The sequence below is a fragment of the Rhododendron vialii genome, chromosome 8a (genome assembly GCF_030253575.1).
Source record: "Rhododendron vialii isolate Sample 1 chromosome 8a, ASM3025357v1".
In the NCBI taxonomy this organism is placed as follows: domain Eukaryota; kingdom Viridiplantae; phylum Streptophyta; class Magnoliopsida; order Ericales; family Ericaceae; genus Rhododendron; species Rhododendron vialii.
The window spans coordinates 8,969,032-8,992,735 of NC_080564.1; the positions used below are offsets into that span (position 1 = coordinate 8,969,032).

General features: G+C 38.4%; 2 protein-coding genes across 3 annotated transcripts in view; both read left to right on the plus strand.

Annotated features, from left to right (window-relative positions):
• Positions 1-2,421: 2,421 nt before the first annotated feature.
• LOC131335649 (cytochrome c oxidase subunit 6a, mitochondrial) overlaps positions 2,422-23,704 on the plus strand; it is a 45,926-nt gene continuing 24,643 nt past the window's right edge. Inside the window, exon 1 of one of the 2 annotated variants that reach the window (XM_058371106.1) lies at positions 2,422-2,438. The gene's annotated coding sequence lies outside the window, so the exon portion shown is untranslated. The remainder of the gene's footprint in view (positions 2,439-23,704) is intronic. The other variant, XM_058371105.1, reaches the window with a different exon arrangement.
• LOC131335646 (leucine-rich repeat receptor-like serine/threonine-protein kinase BAM1) lies at positions 9,298-14,801 on the plus strand. The gene is made up of 4 exons (XM_058371101.1): positions 9,298-9,866; positions 10,472-11,681; positions 12,340-13,293; positions 14,126-14,801. Exons 1-4 carry the CDS (start codon positions 9,432-9,434, stop codon positions 14,584-14,586), a joined length of 3,060 nt encoding a protein of 1,019 aa, XP_058227084.1. The 5' UTR covers positions 9,298-9,431; the 3' UTR covers positions 14,587-14,801.

Below are 23,704 nucleotides of genomic sequence, written 5' to 3' on the forward strand. Positions count from 1 at the left end.
AAAATAATGCATTATGAGAGAATGACTTGTCTCGTAAAACGAGAAATAAGTATTTAAAAATAAAAATCTTAGCAAAATAGGATCTAACATCGTAAATGACGGAATAAGGTGGGGGTACCTAGAGCTTGTTTTGATAGTACGAGTTAAGACAACGCACATAGCTCCAACTAGAAAGCTCATCTTATATGAAGTTTGTAAACTTCCACGATGTCATTCATTCAGAGTGACTTCTCCATTAAAAAGTCCGTTTATAGCCTATGGTCTCCGAACACAGTTATTTTTATTATTTGTACTTTTAATTGTTGTATATATGAGGAGAACGACCTATCTCGAAATTTATATTTTTTAAGGCTTAAGACCGTTTAGAAAATATGGGAAACTAAAGTCTTGCTGCTATTTCCATTTTTATTTTATTTTTCGGTCATGCTATTGTCAGCCTACTGCCCTGACGATAAGCACTCTAAAAGACAAAAAAATTATGTATTTTTATATATTTTTTACACCCTTAATACACGTTCACGCACTTATTATTGTCAACCCATTGGGCTGATTTTAGAATTTTCCTTTATTTTTTCCCGTCCCAGTTTCTGATTTTTACAGAGGAAATTAAGTAAAAGGACCAGATTGAAGAAACGTCCAGTTCAAAGTTGTGATGCTTCTGAGCCTCACGGCTTATATCAATAATAGAAAAAACAAGAGAGAGAGAGAGAGAGAGAGAGAGAGAGAGAGAGAGAGTTGTGAACTTCGATCTCGTGATCATCCTTTTTAATATACTCCAGTAAATTAAATTAGTAACCTACGGTCACATTTTCCTTGTAGACCCCTAGGAAAAAATGAACCCATTTGCTTGCATGTAGGGTTTTGTTATTCCAGAGGGAGGGAGTCCAAAGAAAGGGACAAGAAGAACAGCCTCCGAGACCTTCTTTTTTTATTTTAATTGTTTAATCAGTGCCTCCGAGACTTGAAACCAAATGAAATGGGGGACAAACTTGTTTCAAGGGGGAGAGATAGATGAGCATTGGGCTTTGGGGGCAATTTGTAACTGAGCCCAAAGTTTGTAATTTTATAATTGGAGGACTGAAGGGTGGGTTTTTGAAAACACTAAAAAGTAATCAGCCAATACGGTACCCACTCACTGATCTCCATTCCATGTAACCAACCAGGCAGTGTTAAAGCCTCCGGTGTCCCGTTCAGTTTCGCCCATTTGTGGGCCTTCTTCGGGTCTAAATAATGATCGGAACTGTTTATGTTTTAGAGCTTGTCAAGAATATCGGCCACGTCAAAAATCACATTGATCAGATACCATTTTGAAACTATACCAAACCCTATTAAATCAAAGTGATTTTTTGACGTGATCAATATTATCAACGAATTTTAAAAACAAACAATTTTAATTATTATTATTATGGGTCCGATAAAGACCGCGAAACTGAAAAGGACTAGAGGGTATCTAACACCGGACAGGAGCTGGCCCCATAACCAACCAGCGCCACAAATAATTATCTCCGGCAAAGGGATTGTATGCTCTCTGCCTCAGGGTACTTCTCACGCTACGCCAACTAATGGTCCCACATTTTTGGTGGCATTATTTTGGAGTCTCTCTTCGGTCTCGGATGCTTGGTACTGCTTGGAATCTGAAATTATAAGTGGTAAATTGAACCCAAATTCATTAGAAAACCCAAATTTACTTGCTAAAAACAGAAAGTCTATGGGTGCAGAAAAATAGGTACAGATTTTGTACATATATTTTTTGTGGGGCTCACTACGGATCTCACACAAATGATCCGAGTTATTCATTAAATATAAAACATTTTTTCAATGATTCCTGGAAAAAAATCAGCTCAATCTAATACCTATAGGTACTTGATCTAATTATCTAACTTTTCATTATCCGAAAATCTGAATGAAAATTTAGATGATCGGATCGAGTACTTATAGGTATTAGATTGAACTAATTTTCTACGAGGACGCTTAAAAAAATTTTTTACATTTAATGAATGACTCAGATCATTTGTATGGAATCCGTAAATCTGTGCACAATATGTGCACAGATTTTTGTACCAGTAGCAGGGCTCTACTAAAAATTAGATCCAACCCAATTCATTTATAAGTTGGGTTAGAATGGATCTCAACCAACTAACTCATCTATTTATGCGTCTCAATTGAACATCAATTCGGTCAACTTAAATGACCCAATAGGTCATCAACATAACCCACTGAACAAAACACCCCTCTCTCTCGGAAACACCCGTCTTCCCACACACATGTAGACAATTATCCAAACTGAAGCAAATCCGATTCTGAACCCAATTCACAAGTCCGCCATAAAAAAAACAGTCAACCTCTCCAGCAGAGTCGAGCTTAACCTCAAAATAGACAATTATCCAAACTCACACACACATGTATAGAGAGAGAGAGGGAGGGGGAGAGAGAGAGAGTACAGGAAGATCGGGAATTTAATCGGTCAAATGAGGAACGTCTTCGAGAACGTAACCAGCCTCGCCGGTGACTATCTTCGGCTGAGAATTGCTCGAAAAACTCCCCATCGGCAATTGTACAGAACCGTTGTTTGAATTGGAACCAACCGATGAGTTGGGATTACCACAACGATCGAGCCCTCCACGAAACTTGAGAGCAGGGACCGGAGGAGAAGTATTACAAAGCGAGCCCATTCAAAAAATGACCACAAGCTTCAACTAAAGACAAAAAAATATTGGTACATTACTGTTATAAGAGAAATTGGGGTGGAGATAACCCAAGTTTGGCTCAATTTGGCAAAAATCCTTAAAATTTCATAAGAATTTCCATTCGTTTTAGTAATTTTAGTATATAGGGATAATTTGGTCATTTTAGTATATAGGGATATTATGATAATTTTAATATGCAAAGGTAATTTGGTCATTTAAATGTACAAGGGTGATATGGTCATTTAGTGTATATGGGTATTTTTTGTCATTTTTAATTTTAATTGGGTTAATGGGCGGATCGGATTTGATTTTAAATAAATGGTTGGATTGGGTATGGGTAATTGGGTTCCTAACTAATTGGGTCTAAATGAGCCAATGACTCATTAAAGACCCAACCCACTTATAATTTACCCAATTTGGTCTAAACCCGCCCATTTGACACCTCTATTTGAAATCCAAGAGTGCATGTCCAAATTGTTTATGAGTGTTTTAAATTTGAACCATCGGAAGGACTTTTAAAAGATTGTAATTGTGCATTACAGGTTGCTTTGCAGAATCCCCGTATCCTACTTGATACCCCCCAACCTGTGAGTCCACATATCTAAAGTTGTCCTATGGGTTATTTTTTGGCATTTTATTTCTGTTGGTAACATGCTTCGTATCATGCATAGCCGCCGGGCTTGTTTATTGTGTTGTACTTTAGACCTAGCCAAATCAATGTGCTAGCCACTGTTTGTTCATATCGTGTCTCTTCTTGTGCTTTTACCTAGTCGCACCTTGTGAAGATAATTAAAAGGGTACAAAATACCTTAAAATACAAATTGTGAACAATTGTTTTAGAGTTGAATAAAGAATTGTCAATTAGCTATACCTAAATAACATCACAACTATGAGATGCCCATTCTTCCTTTACATTATCATGATTTTGCACTTTAATGTAGGAAATTGATATTCGCGCTCATTTTTTTGATACAGGTGCTCCACTTTGTTCATGAAGTTAAGTTACTAATAACTTCACGTTGAAAGTTAAGCGTCTGCATCAAAAAATGGAGCGCGAATATCAATTCCTTTAATGTAACTTTTTTTAAAATGTCACTTATTAAATCAGACGCTTGTGATGATAAAGAAGTAAGAAAATAATCGTTTAAAACTATCCAAATTATTTAATTGATTGTAAAAAGAATAGATCTCATTTCTATGAAGTTAAAATTTAATGAGTCGATATCATTAAAGCATAAAATGAAATAACACATCTGTCCCAGTGCTCATGCCCTTTTCTTTTTTTCTTTTTTTGAGAAGGTGCCCGTGCTCATATCATGCTTGTGATTTTATCACGCCAATATAGTTCCCCAGAAGGACGGCTTGGTCCAACGACTCCAACCCAGTTTAGTGTTTATGTCCTGTTGTTGCCCACACCGTGATGCATGTTCTGATTTTTAAACTTTCTTACTCGGCCTAATTGCCCTCCTACACTATATATCAAAAGGCACATGAGATAGAGGTGGGTGTAAAGAGGCCAAAACAGTCTTGTTGGATCTCCGGAACAACTTGTGCACTCAGGGTCGGCCCTAGGCACAGGTCCACCAGATGACCACTTAGGGCCTTCCGTTTTGGGCCCAAAAATTGGGCCCCGAAATTGTCGAATATATTAAATAGGAAACTGATTTTCGAGCTCCACTTTTTTCTTTTTTTAACTTCGCGTTAAAAGTGGAGCACCATCAATAAAAAGTGAAGCGCGAATATCAAAATCTTATTAAATATAATGTATGTGAAGAAACATAGAAGTAGGCTATTTTTGTGGCACAATGGTTAGGTGCGCATGCAACGAGTGTAAGGTCGTGAGTTCGATTCTTGGCGCCTTCACTTTTTAAAACAACAGTGGCTTTTGTAGGTGAAGTCGTACGAAAAAATTGTTTCAATATGACAATTTAGAGCCTCAAACTCAGCACCTCAAGGTTCCAAAGAGGTGACACACAATTATGCCACTAAACCATAACACTTTTACTACATTTATTGACCAACTATTTAATATACTAACATATTAGAGACCCCTTTTCAAATACCGCTTAGAATCTTAAAACACTCCGAGCCGGGCCTGTGTGCACTTGGATTTCCGGTGGAATTTGTAATCTATCCATTAGAATGTGCAGTGTGCACTAGGATCACCGTCCAGAGGAACTCGTCAATTTCTCCAATTTTGCGCTAGGGAGGAATCGTAAAGTAAATTCCCGTTGGAGGAAAGGTCATAAAGATTCATTTCTTTTCCAAAAAAAGAGGGCCTCTTTTATAAGACATGATGAGGGACTCAAACAGCTACCGTTTATTTGGATGATGAGCACCTATTCACATAATAACGCTACTTTTTGCATGCACACACCCAAAAAAAAAAAAGGAGATTTAGCCAAAAAACTTTCATATATACATTTTTTAGCTCAAAGACAAAACACTTTTTGTAATCAAACATAATGACAAATGTGCTTATGAAAATGCCTAAACCTCAGGGTAGTCAATAAAAGTGCCTAAAACCCTAAGTACCTTATATACAAAAGTGTTACTAAAACCCTATAATAGGAAAGTGCACTTTAAAACCATATAAAAGTGTCTAAACGTATTTTGACATTTTTGACTAAAAAACTCAAAAAGTTAAAAGAACATTTACTGAAAACTACTTCATTTTGCTGGTGTCCTCCCTGTGAATGAAAACTATTTTTTTGTCCTTACGACTAATTTTCCCAAAAAAAACTGATAATGGATTCCATGAGAACCGAAATTTATTTAGGATGTATCCAGGCGAGAATAAAGTATTTTATGACTCATAATTAAAGTTTTCTATTGCATTTTTTTCTTCGCCAATTCATCCCAAATTTGTTTTTAAAACACAAACTTTAGTACTCCGAGGTGACGCGCAAATCTAGTTTCATAGTAAAATAATTATGTGTTACGGAAAAAATAGAATTTGAAAATGACCGCACAACAGTCTACAAAGTCGGCTCTGAGCTAAAACAAGCAATGCGATTGCTTTAGGCCCCTAAAAAATATAAATTTAAGGGTCCCTTCATATTTTAGTATCCCTAGGTATCTTGGAATATTTGGTTATTGTTGTAGGTTATTTCTTATTGATGAATACTACTAGTATTTATTCTTGAAAGGGTAATTTACCTACTTACATTTTGTTCATTAAGATTTGGAAAAGGGCTTCCTTTTGGTTTTCGTTTTAAGCCTCCCAAAAGTTAGGACCGACTCTGACAACAGAGGATGTAGAGCGGTCGATTCGGCCGTCCATTTTTATGCCAATAGCTTGGATTTAATCTGAGTTTCTATTAATCCGAGTTGTTCATTGCCAAAATGGACGGCTAGATCAGCCGCCTTACAGCCTTGTAGAGCAGCCTGTCCTACATTATCTCTGGTTCCGAAAAAAATAAGGCCCGATTTCCGGGAAATTTATGCACTTGATATTAGGTCGCACGTAGATTTTACAGGGGATGCTTAAATTTTTTTTATAAAAAATCAAACGAATCCGATCATTTGTGTGATAGCCCCAAGTGGATCCCATACAAGGTGCTGTACACGAAATGATGTACTCATAGCAGGGCTCCACGTACGTAATAATTTAGAGGGAGTGGGGTTGAGACATGAGTTTGAAGCACTGAATAATTTCTCCGTGCAAGCACACTTGTCGTTTTCTCTCAATGCCAGTCAACCTTATGTGACCAGCTTTACCTTACCTGCCCCACACCACATATGATTGTTCCACATCTGATCGTACCCAGTAGTTACCTACCCTACGCCATGTAGAGGGCATTTGGGAGTAGTTTGGAAATGAGTAAACTTTACATTTACCTACCCCTGAGGTATCTGACTAATAAATTGGCATCCCATACTTTTTCTGAACCTTCATTGACATCCCTTGTCCTCTTTTTTTTTTGACAACGAAAAAGGATATTATTAATCTTTGAACCATATAGAACGTTACGAAGATTAAACGGATTTCTTGCACCAGTAATGCGCGCAAATTCATTAGAGCTAGGTGTCCATGGTTCGACATCCCTTATCCTCACCAGCATTGCCCTTCACTCGTCGTCGTCGACCATGACGCTTGCAAGAAAAAGTACTCTGGCATTTTTCAATATGAGTGTATATATAAAGTGAGCTACTGCATTCACCGATCTTCAAACAAAGTTGATTTTGCAACATCCGAACTAGTTCATTTCCATATTCGCCTATCATTGTGATTAATTTGGTTGGATAGGGTAGATTAGATAGCATGACAAAAAAAGAGAAAGATCGTATCACATTTCAATGAAAGAACTAAAGTTTATATGACGATTTATCAAAAGGAATCATTAATAGCTGTGATTATAAAAACAAGTGATTCATATTTTAGTATTTCATATTTCTAATGAAGTTCTGCAAATTGTATGCAGTGGTTTTTTACGTTCTTGGAGCAGTGACTATCAATTTACGAAATGTTTTGGCAAACTTGTTTAGTTGACGATTTTCGACCATATTTCTAATGAACTTCGTTCCGTTTGTGTCTTTTGGTCAAACCCGAGGGATTTTGTGAGACTTTAATGAGAGAGAATCTGTATTTAATGAGAAATTTCAATTAGAGGTTTTTTTTGGATTGTAATAATGACAAAACTGTTTTTGTTAGTGTTAAAACTCCGGTGCATAAAAAATTTATACACTGGATATGATACAAGCCTTTTATGCATTGAAATTTTGACACTAACCAAAACAGTTTTGGCATTGTCACTTTCTTTTTCTTTTTTTAGAGAATTTAGATTTATTGTGGAGTTGGTGAGTGTTTCTTTGTGAGAGTTTTGTTTATTTGTCACTCTTGTAGCTTTTCAGAGCATTGTTTTTTCACATAGTGCAATCATTTTTTGTTTGTTTGCCCGTGTAGTAGATTTACAGCCGTAAGCTGAACCACATACATATTGGTCTCTCTTATTCGTTTTGTTGGTGGTTTGGTTTCTCCGATTGTTTTTGTATCTATTTGGTGGTTTGGTTTCTCCGATTGTTTTTGTATCTATTTGGTCTGTTATTTTTCCTTCAAATTTGATGGTCGTCAACGATCGTCGGGTTGCGATTAGGTCTTTAAGGACCCGTTGCACAACAAATTATTTCAAAAAAGATGATGCAAATCTTTAAAAAAAAAAAAAAGAAAGACATACAAACCCACAAAACGAGAAAGACTCGAAAAGTTTACTAGTGATGGATTACATAAGAAAAATGATTTTCACATTCCTCTTTTAATCATTCACACTCACTTTTTTGTTTTTGTCCACATGAATGTACAATATTGTCCTTGAATGTGTGAAAAAGTGTATCGAGTAAATAACGAGATAATAACTTCAAGTGGATACTGACATGGACGGTGGCACTAGGCCTGTCAATGGGCCGGATCCGATCCGGATCTGATAAGACACAATTCGATCCGGATCCGATAAGACTCAAATCCGATAGTGGTAATCCGGATTCGATCCGGAAACTTTTTTTACTTCAAAAATTTTAGAAAAAAAAATTTTATTTTTCAAAAAAAATTTATTTTCCAAAAAAAAATTAAAAAAATTAAAAATAGAAAATAAAAATAAAAATACAACTTCTTAAACATTTTTTTTTTCAAAATAAAAATTTTACTATTTTTTTTAAAAAAATTAAAATTTTAAAAAAAAAAAGTTCGGATTCGGATTGATAACGGATTTAATCCGATCCGGATCCGTATTGAATTACCGAATTCGGATTATCGGATCGATGTTATCGGATTCGGATTCGGATCCGAATCCGGATCGAATCTGGTCCATTGACAGGCCTAGGTGGCACAAAGAGACTAGTCACTTTGATTTTTCACAAGAATATTTGATAATTTACAACCAAATTTTGCTATTTTGATCCTACAAAACATCTCTAAATTGCCGCAACTTGTTTTAAATGCATAAAAATTTCAAGCGTTTTCTTCTTTTCAAGAGTTGATAGTGCTAGAAATGAGACTATCATGTATTATTTTTCAAATATAACAACTCTTTTGGGGCCAATTATGAGGCAAAAATGAATTATTAGTGCATTTCAATCTTATAATTAACCTCTTAATTTAGTTATTTTTGCACTTGTGAAATATATTACATATGAATCTAATTTTTAACTCTACTAAACAAAATTCTTGGCTCCGCCCTTAGATATAGACAAAAAATGGAGTGTGGATGATTAAAATAATGTACTACTTTGGCAGTTAAAATAATACTCCCTCCGTTCCATTTTTATTGTCAATTTTTTAATTGTGTGTCATTTTTTAATTACTTATATATTTTAATTTATAATATTAAAAATTTATATTATAAAATTAATTGAGATTTATCAAACAAAATTTATATTATATATTTTTTAAAATCTACATAAAAAAATATATAGGCAAAAATAAAAAAATAATAATAATAATAAATAATGAAATGGGACGGAGGGAGTATCGGAAAAGACCCAATAGTCCTAGACGAGTCACGACAGTTCGGCTGATGAAAATGACCGAAGAGGACCCTCTTCTTTTGAATTTAACAAAATGACAACGAAAGGCCAAATACAGGGAAAAAATGCACATATAAAAGCCTCACGTTTCTCCACTGTCTAGTGTACTCTCTCCCTCTACTCCTCTGGCTCCTTCGTCTTTTTCTTTCCCTGTTTCCCACTCTCTCTCTCTCTCTCTAAAAAAAACCCAAACCAGAGAGAGACAACCACCCGAACCAAAAAATGCGACTCCCCGCACTCCTCCTCCTCCTCCTCTTCCTCCACCTTAATCTCCGCCGCTCAACCGCCGCGATACCACTCCGCATACCGGAGTACAGCGCCCTCCTCTCCCTGAAAACCGCCATCACCGACGACCCCCAGTACGCCCTCTCCACGTGGAACGCCTCCACCAGCTACTGCACGTGGTCCGGAGTCACGTGCGACCGCAACCGCCACGTGACGGCGCTCGACATCTCCGGTTACAACCTCTCGGGGACCCTCTCCTCCGGCGTCGGCCACCTCCGTTACCTCCTCAACCTCACCGCCGCCGCCAACCAGCTCTCCGGCCCCATCCCCCCCGAGATCTCCCTCATCTCCTCCCTCCGTTACCTCAACCTCTCCAACAATGTCTTCAACGGAACCTTCCCTCTTCAACTATCCCGCCTCAGATATTTACAGGCAAATATCTCATCTCATTACATAGTCACGCCATTTCTAATTTGACCCCAAAAAAAAGTAAAAAAGAAAAGAAGTTACACGTTAGGTTTTTGACGCGAAATTCGGTCTAATTTGTGCTTCGCGGACTGTTCTGTAAAAATCAATTTGTCTTTCTCTGTCTCTTTGATTGTTCTTTTGCGGATTGTGTTTCTATTGGTTTGCCCGATTTCTCTACAGTATGTGCTCACTTTCTGTGTTTATGCATCCATTCTCCGTTCGCAAACTAAATAAAATATTGTAAGTGAGCTTGCTGCCATGATTCATTCATATTCACACCTGCGTTTGAACAGAAGAGGAAAAAACACTATTCCTAATTTGAAAAAACAATGAAAACTATGTACTCACACATTCCCCATTTTTTAACTTAATTTTGAGAGCGGTAACAATCTACTGATCTACTGAGATTCAGCTCTATACCTCTCCGATTTGTAGCTAGAAAACTTGACCCAAAAAGGAAAAAGTGTCTAAAATTCAGGATTCCTAGTTTAATTGCAAAGACAATGGAAATTCTGAACTCATAGATTCGTCATTTTTTAACTTAATTTTTGGTTCCTCATTTTTTACAGGTGCTGGACCTTTACAACAACAACATGATCGGAGACCTTCCGGTGTCCGTAACCCTAATGCCGAGCCTCCGCCACCTCCACCTCGGCGGAAACTACTTCAACGGCACCATCCCGGCGGAGTACGGCCGGTTTCCCACCCTCGAGTACTTAGCCCTCTCCGGAAACACCTTAATCGGCGTAGTTCCACCCGAACTCGGAAACATCTCGACCCTCCAACAACTCTACATCGGGTACTACAACACATTCTCCGGTGGCCTACCGCCGGAGATCGGGAACCTATCGAAGCTCATCCGGTTCGACGCCGCCAGCTGTGGACTCTCCGGCGAGGTTCCGCCGGAGATTTCCAAGCTCCAGAACCTGGACACGTTGTTCCTCCAAGTGAACACGTTTTCGGGTCCGTTAACTGTAGAGCTGGGGTACTTAAAGAGCTTGAAATCCATGGATCTTTCGAACAACATGTTCACAGGTGAGATGCCAGACTCTTTTTCTTACTTGAAAAACCTGACCCTTCTAAATCTGTTCCGTAACCAGCTCTATGGCTCGATACCGGAGTTCATCACCAGTTTACCGGAGCTACAGGTGTTGCAATTGTGGGAAAACAACTTCACTGGAATAATCCCTCAGGGGTTGGGAAGTAATGGGAAGTTACAGATTGTTGATCTGTCTTCTAACAAATTGACTGGGACCCTGCCTCCTAACTTATGTGCTGGTAATACTCTTGAAACCCTAATTGCATTGGGGAACTTCTTGTTTGGCCCGATACCAGAGTCGCTAGGACAGTGTCAGTCCTTGAGTCGAATTCGATTGGGAGAGAATTATCTGAACGGATCGATACCGAAAGGGCTGCTGAGCTTGCCTTTGCTGACTCAAGTTGAGTTTCAGGACAATCTTTTGTCTGGGGAATTTCCTCAGCATGATTCGGTGTCAGTTAGTTTAGGGCAGGTTAGTTTGTCAAATAATCAGCTCACCGGTCCTTTACCAGCAAGTATTGGGAACTTTTCTGGTGTCCAGAAGCTTTTGCTCAACGGGAACCAGTTTTCGGGTCCCATTCCTCCTGAGATTGGGAAGTTACAGCAGCTATCGAAAATGGATTTCAGCCATAACAGGTTTTCGGGTCTAATTGCACCAGAGATCAGCAAATGTGTGGTTTTGACTTATCTTGACCTTAGTCAGAACCAGCTCTCCGGTGAAATTCCGACTGCGATTACAGGTATGCAGGAACGGAGCTACGTTATGTACCTTGTGTTTTTCAAACTTCTGTTGCTCTTATACTTTGTGAGCATTTCACTGATTACCATAGAATGGCACCCCTAAATTTGGAATCAAATTCTTCTTCTAGCCTTGAGTTTTCCTGCAATGCATATTGGAGGTCCCAGCTATTTTACATACTATACAATGATATAATATTTATTGATTTTCTGTTATATTATCTGCAAATGCCGATTGTTTTTCCGGTTAGGGCATCTCCGGCCTTCACCCATATTTTTACTCAAGCTTGAGTAAAAAATTAAGTAAAAGCTGCATTTGATATGAAATGGTCCAACTGACCCAACTTTGAGCGTAAATTTGAAGGCTGTGTATAAATTTGAACAGAATAAAATATCCTTGCCGAAGTTGGTTAAACATTTGCATCTCCATTGATTTGATTAAATTTGAGTAAAACTGAAGTTGGCATATGTTTGTGTATAAGTTCGAAAGATTTGTGAAACAATCTTACAAAGTACCCAGTCAGATAAATTGGTTTCATGATTTTCATCATAGTACATGTTTCTAATGCATATATAACCAATTATCTTCATTTTGGCGTAGTAATGCACCAAAATTAAACTTCATACCCCCATAAACAAACTTCTGCTTTGTCTCTGCAGGCATGCGGATTCTGAATTACTTGAATTTGTCAGGAAACCACTTAGTAGGGTCCATTCCGGGGGCCATAGCCACCATGCAAAGCTTGACTTCTGTTGATTTTTCCTACAACAATCTATCCGGGCTAGTCCCGGGCACTGGCCAGTTCAGTTACTTCAATTCCTCGTCTTTTCTCGGAAACCCTAACCTCTGTGGCCCATACTTGGGGCCTTGCAAAGATGGAATTGCAAGCGCCACTCCCCAAGGCCATGTCAAAGGCTCATTCTCGTCTTCCTTGAAGCTCTTGCTTGTTATGGCATTGCTTGTGTGTTCCATAGCTTTTGCAATTGCTGCCATTTTAAAAGCCCGGTCCTTGAAAAAAGCAAGTGAGGCTCATGCGTGGAAACTGACAGCTTTCCAACGTTTGGATTTCACTTGTGATGATGTATTGGATTCTATGAAGGAGGATAATATTATTGGGAAGGGTGGTGCTGGTATTGTTTACAAGGGGGTGATGCCAAATGGTGATGAGGTGGCAGTCAAAAGATTACCAGTGATGAGCCGCGGGTCGACCCACGACCATGGGTTCAATGCAGAAATACAGACTCTTGGGAGGATTCGTCACCGTTATATTGTTAGGCTATTAGGATTTTGTTCGAATCATGAGACAAATCTTCTGGTTTATGAGTATATGCCTAATGGGAGCTTGGGTGAAGTGCTCCATGGGAAGAAGGGGGGGCATTTGGTTTGGGACACGAGGTATAAGATTGCAGTGGAGGCTGCAAAGGGTCTTTGCTATCTTCACCACGATTGTTCACCATTGATTATTCATCGGGATGTGAAGTCTAACAACATATTGCTTGATTCCAATTTTGAAGCACATGTTGCCGATTTTGGGCTTGCCAAGTTCTTGCAGGATTCAGGCACTTCTGAGTGTATGTCTGCTATTGCTGGCTCGTATGGATATATAGCACCAGGTAAAATTCCAACCGTAAATTATTTGACAAGATATGAACTTCTGTGTTTCAGTTGATATATGCCCTTTCCTTGTTTAAGTCCTTTATTTGTAAAACATACGTGTCGTCTGCGTGAAACATCAAAAACGCTTTCACTTGACTCAAATCCTTTTTCCGTTTTTTTTTTCCCCCAGAGAATTTGCATTATTTTGCATGCATTCTTCTTGTTTTGAGCCAGAATGGTATTGCTAAAGTCATCTTTTAGCTAGTTACCGTCGCAAATTACCATTATAAATTGGCAAAGATTCAGGCTAGGTACGATTTTTTGGCAATGGATTTAACTAGCCATTGGAGTCGATATTTCTAGATATGCAGCCACATTATGGGTTTGACTATGAGTTTGGCTACCCATAAGGGATGCTCTTATTGTGATCTAGTTTAACTTTGCTGTTTCAAGAAACATGACATGTGATCGTTGGTTGTCCGTTTAAGTGACATTTTTGTGACAATCAGTCTCTTTCTCTGGCTCTGGCATTAAATAACTATATTGGTAAAATGATTCTCATTGTTCTTGATTGTTCACCAAGTGATAGGCCTGTTGTTCATAAATGGGGCTTAGGTATGTAAGTGATTCCTAACTACTTAGGTACTGTTTGGTTGGTATTTTAAAAGTACTACATGCTGCTGTTCAGATCAATAATCAAATCTACTTTTGCTTCCCCTAGTCAGAATAGGCATATTTGAAATGTTGTTCTACCTAATTTGAACTACTACACTAAAACAGTGCAAGTCGCCATTCTATGACTTTGACTAACCCATTTTCCATTTGTACCTTTTTTCTTTTTTGTCGCAGAGTATGCCTACACACTGAAGGTTGATGAAAAGAGTGATGTGTACAGTTTTGGCGTAGTTCTCTTAGAACTAGTATGCGGTAAAAAACCGGTTGGAGAATTTGGCGATGGAGTAGACATCGTACAATGGGTGAGGAAGATGACCGATGGGAAAAAGGAAGGAGTGCTAAAAGTCCTCGACCCTAGGCTTCCCACGGTTCCGCTTGAGGAGGTGATGCACCTATTCTATGTAGCAATGTTGTGTGTAGAAGAACAGGCTGTCGAACGCCCAAAAATGCGTGAAGTTGTTCAAATTCTAACAGAATTTCCAAAGTCGTCGAATAGCTTAACACAGGAAGACTCAATGGGCACAGGGTCCTCAACACCGCAAGCCTATGCTTTGGAGTCTCACACAGAAGCAACTAGAGATACCAAAGGACAGCACCAGCCTCAATCTCCAGCACCTGATCTTCTTTGCATTTGAAACTTTTTGTATTGGCATAGGAGTGTTTGCTTTAGTTTTCTAGAATTGGGTTGGCTAAGGGTGTTTCAATTTCTTCTTTTCTTTCTTGGATAATTTCGTGGTTGTTTTTTTTTAAACTCCTTTAATTCAAGGAGGTTGTGACGTTTGCAGTTTTGTATGTACAGTTTGAATGCTGGGGCCTCCTTTATGACATAAATTGTCTTCACGTTATGCTATTTCTACTTCGTGTCTGCCTCCTATCTGAATCATACAACTAACTTCGTCTTTTGTATCAGGTGTGGTGCTCTAGATTAACGAGCGCTCTAAGAATGGACTTGCGGGCCTACAGGCCAACTGTTCCTCAAAAGTAGGGTTGAGCTTGGCCCTAACCGTTGATTGTGTATAGCTCGATAAGTAGTATATACCCTTAAAAGAACACACATCGGCAGTTGCATAACTAAACGAAATTTATTCTCGTTTGTATTTTCAAAATTGCATTTGCCATTAATTTTTCCAAGAACAACATATTTCGATCTTTGATTTATTAACGTCCGATAAACTTAATTATTCGCTTGGATGGTCTACTCATTGAGCTCTACAAAATAACTTTACAGATCAAACTTTTGAGTTCGGGATGAAAACCGTCTTGGAATCACAGCCTCTGTTGTGCCCCAGGTCCTCTAAGTAATACTCCTTTCGCAGTTTATATAGAATTTATAGAATCACTTGTATTGTGAAAACAAGGTGTACAATGTAAAATTGGTCTTGTTATTGTTGGCTCAATGGGCTAACGATAAACACACTAGAAGACAAGAAAAACACGTATTTTTGTGTACCTTATACACCATTTAATACATATTCACACACTTACTATTGTCAGCCCATTGGGTTGATTATAGAATTTTCCATGTAAATTTTTTGGTAGGATGTCAACCAATGCCTCGGAGCCTCAGAGGGCCGTCAACCAAAGCCCTTACACTAGCCAAGAAAACCAGATGTGTGACAGACCCAATTGGGTGGAATGGGAGATGCTTCCAAGCGGGGTGCTTGTGCTTGGCCGCGGTGCCGAGCGGCCGATCCGGCCATTCATCTCAGCAAGGACAGTTCGGATTTAATTCGAACGTATAAAATCTAAACCGTCCGTTGCTCGAATTAAGATTCGAGCCGTCGATTACCGAAATGAACGGCCGGATTGACCCCTTCGCACCACTGCCAAGCACCCCCACTTGGCCCCATTGGGTTGGCTTATGGATAAATGGATCAATAGAGGAGTAAATGATTGCCCCTTTATAGAAAGTAGATATTGGAGTGGACCGGAAGCAGAGAGTGCAGTGCCGTTCAAGTCCCGGCATTATGGGAGGGCTCAGAATGAGGGGTGAGTCTTCCTTGGCCTTCTGGCTCTTCCAACCTCTGGACTTGAATTCAATTCGATTCATTCGACTGGGGCACTGTGGAGGCCTAGCTTTCCTGTAACAGAAGCAAAGGAAATTTCTCCCTATCTCTTGGTTCGATGATGTGTCCAGACGAGCTTACACGCACCTTAACTAATCATTTTTTCAGTCCGGTCAAAACCAAATCATCCACTCTGGCACAATGTAATGGACAAGAGAATACATTCTTGGGGTTTGACACCAAGAATCGAAATACTGGTCAATTGTACAAGTTGTAAACCCATCAATCAACCAGACTAACTAACGCTTGGGGCCTCCCTCTCAGAACATTACCAGCCATAAATCTCTGTGGGGGCAAATCTAACGGTGGTTATGGGCCGATCAGTAGGTGGACCCCTCAATTTGATTTATCCTATACGCCATGCACTTCATCCACATGCTAGTAAGATGACAAGGTGTTAAAAAAAAAAGTGATTTGGTGTACGGGTTAGTTGAGATTTTTGAATCATCAAAATGGAGAATCTGTTACTTAAAATGTTCAGACAGCTCCCTTTGATACTTCTTGTCGACTGCTAATACAAAATGGCATGTAAACTAACGTTCTGTTCGCTAAAGTTCTTATTTTTTAAGTACCTATTTTTTGTTGTACGAACAAATTATTCTCTCTCTGGCGCATAATACATCACTTTTATTTCAAAAAATAAGATAGAGGATCTCGTGTTATGCACTTGTATATATGCTTATTGCTGTGACGAATAAAGATGTCAGTTTTGGTGTTTTCATCAAGACTTGGTGGTGAATTACGACTTCATTGTCATTTTTTATCATTAGCGGCTCGACGGCGGAGGCATTATGGCAAGCATTAGCAAGTGAGCTCAATCGACCCCATTGACTTGCAAAATTTTCATGAACAAGTTTCCAATTTAAAGTTTTTCAAACTAGTAGACCACGCGGTATTAAAGCGTTACATGACCAAGGACGATCTCAATTGGAATTATAACATTTTCCCCCTTTTCGTTCATCGCCAAACACATTTTTCCAATAATTAACTTCGAAAATTCTAGTTCCGTCCCCCGGACACTCTGCATTTGGTACGTATTATCCAGCCGAAGAGAAGGCCTGTGGAATCTTATACTCCTCCTAGCTACTAGTTAATAGTTATATTCTCTGTATTGGGTGTGGGTTGGTAGTCAGTAGTTGCTCTGTTCTTCCTTGTTAGGTAGACCGAGACCAAAGCTCAGGTAGAGTAGAGGCTGTCTTTGTAGCCTTTGGTGCTAGCTAGCTTTAGGTTTTGTTTTGTACATCATGATCCGTCTGGCTACGTAGCAGTACGTACAACAACACTTGCATGCCCATGCCAATTATTGTTTGAGATGCCAAGATGTTTAGGTAACCATTTTTGGTCAGAGAAAAAAAGTTTAGGTGCCAAGAGCATCTTTAACTGATTTTTTCAAACTTTGACTCTTTTCTTTTTCCATAGTTTATACATCAACGAGATTAAAGGAGTTGGGGCACTAGTAAATAAGTCCATAGCCCTGAACCCCTCCCATGCCTATCGCGGGGCTCAAACTCCTGCCTCCACTGAGGAAGGCTTGGGATCACGCCAACTGGCTCATTGGCTAAAATTTTGACTTCAAAAGTCTGTTTTTCCTACTTCCTACAATAATTTGAAAGATGAATTTATATGGTGAACTCCAATTAATCCTTCAAGAAAATGGTTATTCTTAAAGGAAAAGACCAGAAAAGTAGTCGAAGATTTTTCATGTGCGTTGTGAAGTACTGGCATTACTAGGGTACAATCGAGTTCTAGCTATACCTAGAGCTTGATTGTCTTCATATCGTCGATTTTGAGCAATAAAATTGTATTAGTTTGGCATTTGAAGAGTGCTACCGGTCTTGAATTTGAAGGTAAGAAGCAAAATTTGAAGGGTGCGATGGTGTTTGAGACATGTTGGAGTATGCAAAAAGTTCTAAAATTTTCAAATCTGTAGATTTTAAGTGCTTGAGGGACTGCTGAAAATGCTCTTAAGAGTTACTATAATTTATAAATATTTTACTACTCTTGGTCCCCAATTATTCATGACCAAAAAAATGAAAAAAAAGATCCGCAATTATTTGTCTATTCCCTCTAAACGGTGCTCTATTTTAACGTGTTTTATTAACCTTGAATCTTTGCCAAAGACCAAAGTGGTTTTTCATTCAAGGAGAACGTGAATCCAGGTAGCAAATTAAATCAAATGGCTTCGAATCCTAATTAGATTAAGTGGGAGAAATGGCAATGTCACCTTTGGTGCAAAGTTTGGCACCAAAAATGGCATTGTCATTTTTTTTGACACCAATAAATGGCAATAGATGGACTTAGATGTTGTAAAAAAATAAAAATAAAAAACAAAAACAAATGATAGTTGCTACGGGGTGAACTTGCTCTTATTCTCAAAGCCAACCCAACAATAAAGCTAAGGTAACGTTCACACTTCACCACTTGGGGAACGTTGAAAAGTTTTAATGTTATCGTCGGGTTCACCCAAAAAAAAAAAAAAAAGTAGGAAAAACAATTGGACTCCAGAGCATATAGTAGAACTAAATTATTGAGATAGCCATTGTTGTCGAATAACTTTACTTTTGCATGAATGCTCATGAGCACCAACAAAATGATAGAGGTAGATAATTAAAACAGGCGAGCTCCGTTTCTCCTGACATAAGGATTTTACTATCGAGACGTAAATGGGTACTCCAATATTGTCAAATACAAGAATTGTACATTGATTTTCTTACGTATGAGTATTTTATTGTTAGTTCATTTTTTCGGTATGAATCATTTATTGCGTAACTCGTAATTCTTTCAATAATTTTTTCCCCTCGTAATTCTTTGAATACTTGACATAAAAAAAAAAATTAAAGATTATCGAGGAAAAGGTGATCCAAACGAAGCAGGCGACAAGTTTCTTGGATTCCACCGGCCTCTACCCAATAATAACCCATTTACACGTGAAGTTAATTTTCTTTTTTGTGATTAAAACTAGACAGAGAGGGAAAGAAGACAATTGATTTGATTTCGTAAAAGCAAAAGGGAGATGAGAAATGTGTTTGCCTTTTTATGCATGTTGGAAACTTTTGAAATTTCTATCCTGAGAAAAAGTGGCATGGGGGGGCGAGGATAAAGCTGTGAAAAGGAAATATGGTTAGAAGAGACTTTTTGCCACTAACTAGGTTCAATAATTTTGTTTTGCCATATAGTGAAAAATGGGCCATGGGATGAAAATGGAGGGACTGAAAGTTGACTACGAAAGAAAAGAAGATAAACTCGGTCTCCATCATATCCTTCTACAGCCCACCGTCGGTGGCCTTAAGCAATTTTCCACCGACGTTCACGCGTGGACCCATTTTGAGTCTGCAATCCTGTAATCTAAATGAACTATGGGATGGCTGGATCGAGCACCACACATATCGGATTGAGTTAATTTTTCATGGGCCTGACTCGTTTTTTTTTTAAATTATTGAACAGATCGAATTTTTCGTGCAGGATCCGGAGTGGGCCCTGCGTGACCATCGGTGGCGCTAGCTTTTTCGCCATCATATCCCTGCTGCTCAGGGCTAAGGCGAAAGAGGCGGCGTAAGGCCCCTAGGACACCCAACTATTTTTAGTACCCGATATACAAGATCAAAAAAAAAAAATTAATACCCAAAATGTAAGCCTAAAGGAAAAAATTAGAGCTCCTTCTTCAAAATTCGTCTCGAGGCCTCCGAAATGTTAGGACAGTGTGCTTAGACGATTAATTTGGCTTTAATTATGTACAATCACACTTTTCGGCTAGTGGTTAGTTTATGCTATGATAAGACATGGTCGTCAAGTTCACAACTGGCATCCATTGTTGGGATTATAAATGTGTATAACTGTATATTGGTTACGCAAAATTGTAATTCAGTAGTCTGTCATTCGACACCACGATAGCCCATATTTTGGCCCAGTTCCCTTCACATGATTGCCTTGGGCCCATAGAATTCCTTTCCCATAAGCACCTTATCTGAGCCCAACTCAAGATTAGCTATTGTAGGCCCAACTCTGTAACTGAAAAGCTCAATCAATAATACGATCCAGAGCCCCAAATTTGCAAAATAGTACTCCTATAAAAGAAGGAAATTGATTTTGGCACTCCAGTTTTTACCATTGGCACTCCACTTTGTGTGTTAATCATGTGAGAAAACAAAACTAAAAGTGCAGTGCCAAAATCATCTCCTAAAACGAAACACAAGGCAACGATGAGTCACTGACGTAAAAGTTAAAACAAGTTCAATGTGCTAAAAATGCAATTGCTTTTTGTGATGAGAATTGATTTTTCCACTCCATTGTTCTCTAACGGTACTCTCCTTCTATCCCAAAACAAATCACCTATTAGAGACACAAAGGGGAGCGCAGTTAGAGAAAATGAGAGTAACAAAATCACTCCCCTTTCTAATTTGGTAGAGTCAGGAAAATATATATAAAAAAAAAAGTAATAGTATTGGTTTTTTTTTTCCCAGTGATTCCGTTTCCTTTTTTATTTCCATTTCATCTCCCCGAATTTAATTTTGTTCCCCCTCTTTTGAACATTACCGTCTTTCCTATTGGGTGAAATAGTATAAATCCTACCACAAAGTAATATTATGTTTATCAAAAAAATGAATTGCATGGGTGAGATAAACATCATTTCCACAAGGGGCCTATAAAGGAACCAAGTTTCAAGATGTGGCTTACACTTTGGCCAATTTCGGACGAAAATGCCCTTGGGTTCGAAAACTGGTTGGTTGAATTTACTTCTTCTGGGTTTTGGGCTTTTTGGTAATTTCACACCAAAAAGTGGTGGCCAGAGACACTACTTAAGTTATTTACGAATTACTTTAACAGGTTTTCGGACTTTCGATGTTTTCCGTCTGTGTCCCAAATTTTATACACTATTTTGTCTCTTAGTGCTGTTGGGCTAGAGGACTTTGTGGTAAAATTGTATTCCCATACCACTTTTCCTACGGAAATCCCGGAAGGCTCCTTGTCTCTCGAAATCAAACAGGTGCCATTTTGTACCACGCAGCAAAACAGAGGCGTTAAAAGCATGTACACTAGTTTTTATGTAAAAATGCTAGTGAACAGTGCGATTTTTCATTTTACCTACTTATATTTCTTTCAACACCACATCAATACTATGTATTTTTCCTATCCTCTATTAAAATATCATTTCTTTCTTCATTCCAGAACAATTTCTTTCTTGGTTGTAGAGAGAGAGAGAGAGAGAAAGAAAAAGAATAAATAATGGGAACGAATGAATAGTTCCACGGTAAAAGAAGCTCGGAACTGTTCACAAAGGAACTTTACCTTTTACTTTACCGATGCTGCTGCAGTTGAAAAGTTCCCACTTTAGTTAGGTAAAATAGATATATAGCTTGTTTATCGAATCTAGTAAACTTGCTCTAAAGTGGAAACTTTTCAACTGCAGCAGCATTGGTAAAGTAAAAGGTAAAGTTCCTTTGTGAACAGTTCTGAGCTTCTTTTACCGCAGAACTATTCATTCGTTCCCATTATTTATTCTTTTTTTCTCTCTCTCTCTCTACAACCAAGAAAGAAATTGTTTTTGGAATGAAGAAAGAAATGATATTTTAATAGAGGATAGGAAAAATAGATAGTATTGATGTGGTGTTGCAAGAAATATGAGTAGGTAAAATGAAAAATCGCACTGTTCGCTAGCATTTTTATATAAAAACTGGTGTACATGCTCGTACTTAGGTAAAATAGATATATAGCTTGTTTACCGAATTTGGTAAACTTGCTCTAAGCTTGTGATTGGCGATCGGCGAGAAAAAGAGAGGACGTAGGGGAGAAGGCCGGCGACCAGCAAGAGAGAGAGAAATGGAGGGAGAGCAATGAGCGGTGGCCGGAGATGGCGATGGAGGGAAAGAGAGAGGTTGCAGAGACCTGAGGAGTAGAAAACCCCAATGTTGAACTCAAAGAGGGGGAAGAAAATGGGGGAAGGAAAGCAAGGAGCGGCTATGGTGGTGGAGATGCCAAAAAGGCTGCGAATTTCAACATCGTATTGGGTTTGTTGTGATTGAGGAGCTCTTGAAGCCGTTCTTTGGGAACATTGGTTTGAACTCCAAGGTAACGTAATTATTGCCTTCGTAGAAGTATGTGTGTAGTTGTCAACTAGGTATTTGACGAAATGACTAGGAGGATTAGTTTAATTTACAGAAGAGGGTTTTGTTTCTGATTGTGATCATGGGTTTGATTTGATTGGGTGTTTTTGTTGTTGTTGATATTTTGATGTGATTTATATTGGACTTATGATGGGTTTTGTGAGTCAAGTCCAAGAATGGCCAGTCTGGGTCCAGCTTCAATTGGGAATTCCAGAGGCCTATAAAACTTGAACTTCATGTGTGAATGTTTACCACTTAATCAGTACAATTTCCATTGCTTTGATGTATTGCTTTCATTTAGAGAAGAGGGCTTTTATCTGATTATGGTTAATAGGGCATATCTATCAAGTAGATGAAATTCGTGGAAAGAGTAAGAGAGTGTCAAACCAGAAATTAAAAGGCTTGAAGAGATAATAGATACAAAAGAGAGTAAAATGGAAGTTGACCTAGAGAATAGCGTCCTTTCTGGTGCTTCAAGTCTGCGGGGCATGAATGACGTGGCTGACGAGTTCTTTGATGTTCCTGAACCATGAGATGACAACCACGAGCATAAAAGGCTGCCTGATTTGAGTCCAAAATTGCATTATCTAGTACTTACTGCTCACCAAACTTGTCTCATGCATGTAAAAGTAGCATAACCAACCTTACAAACATGGATGCAGAGTCAATGGAGCCCATATGTAGATATAAGCAAGAATCAAGAATCTATTAATTTCTTTTCACTATATCTCTCTCAAGTCTCATCATTCTCATCATTTGATTCGGAGCCAAAAAGACCTCGATGAGATGTAAAGAATCTATTGTGTTTCACATAGATTTTAAAGAGAACCTGTCAACACATTGTGTTATTTGTTGCATTTTGATTTCTATATTTTCTTTCATCTCTTTGAAAAGGGTTCACTTTTTGGGTTCATGTGCTGTCCCATCTATTATTTACATAGTTTTGCTGACTATAGCTGCAAATGTATCTAACATGGTACCTTCCTGACTCCACATGAACACCTTGTTAGCGGTTTTGATGTAACACTGAAAATCAAAGTTGTTCATTATGTTTTCACAGGAATTTGAAAGAACCCTTTTTGTCTCTCGAAAATTTGTCTTTGTTTCTTTTATATTTTTTCTTCAATACTTTCTTAAAATAGGTGTTAACTTCAGGTTGTACTGCTGACTTTCTGTAATCATTTGATGGTTTATGGTGGTGGTTTTGCCTAATGTGACCTATTAGTGTATTCAACTTCTAAAGTGAATTGAAGTAATTGAACTCTTGACCATCGACCTTTTGAATTTCTGATTGCTATTGTCTTTGAGAAGTTTCTATGCTGACACATTTTATCTCCTGTGGTTTTTGGCTGCATACCAACCTCGACTATCATCCGCAGCTGGTTTTGCAAAAAGTTGCATGGTCTTACTGATGGGTGTTGTTAACACAACTAAAGCTATCTTAGTTGATACTTTAATAAAATATGGAATTCTTTTGATTGTTTTGTTATTGATGCAGCTCAGAACAAGGGTTATGTGGACTTACATGAAGTGGCTTGGAAAGAAAATGTTTCTCGTTGCTATGGGGCCACTCTTGCAAAAGACCC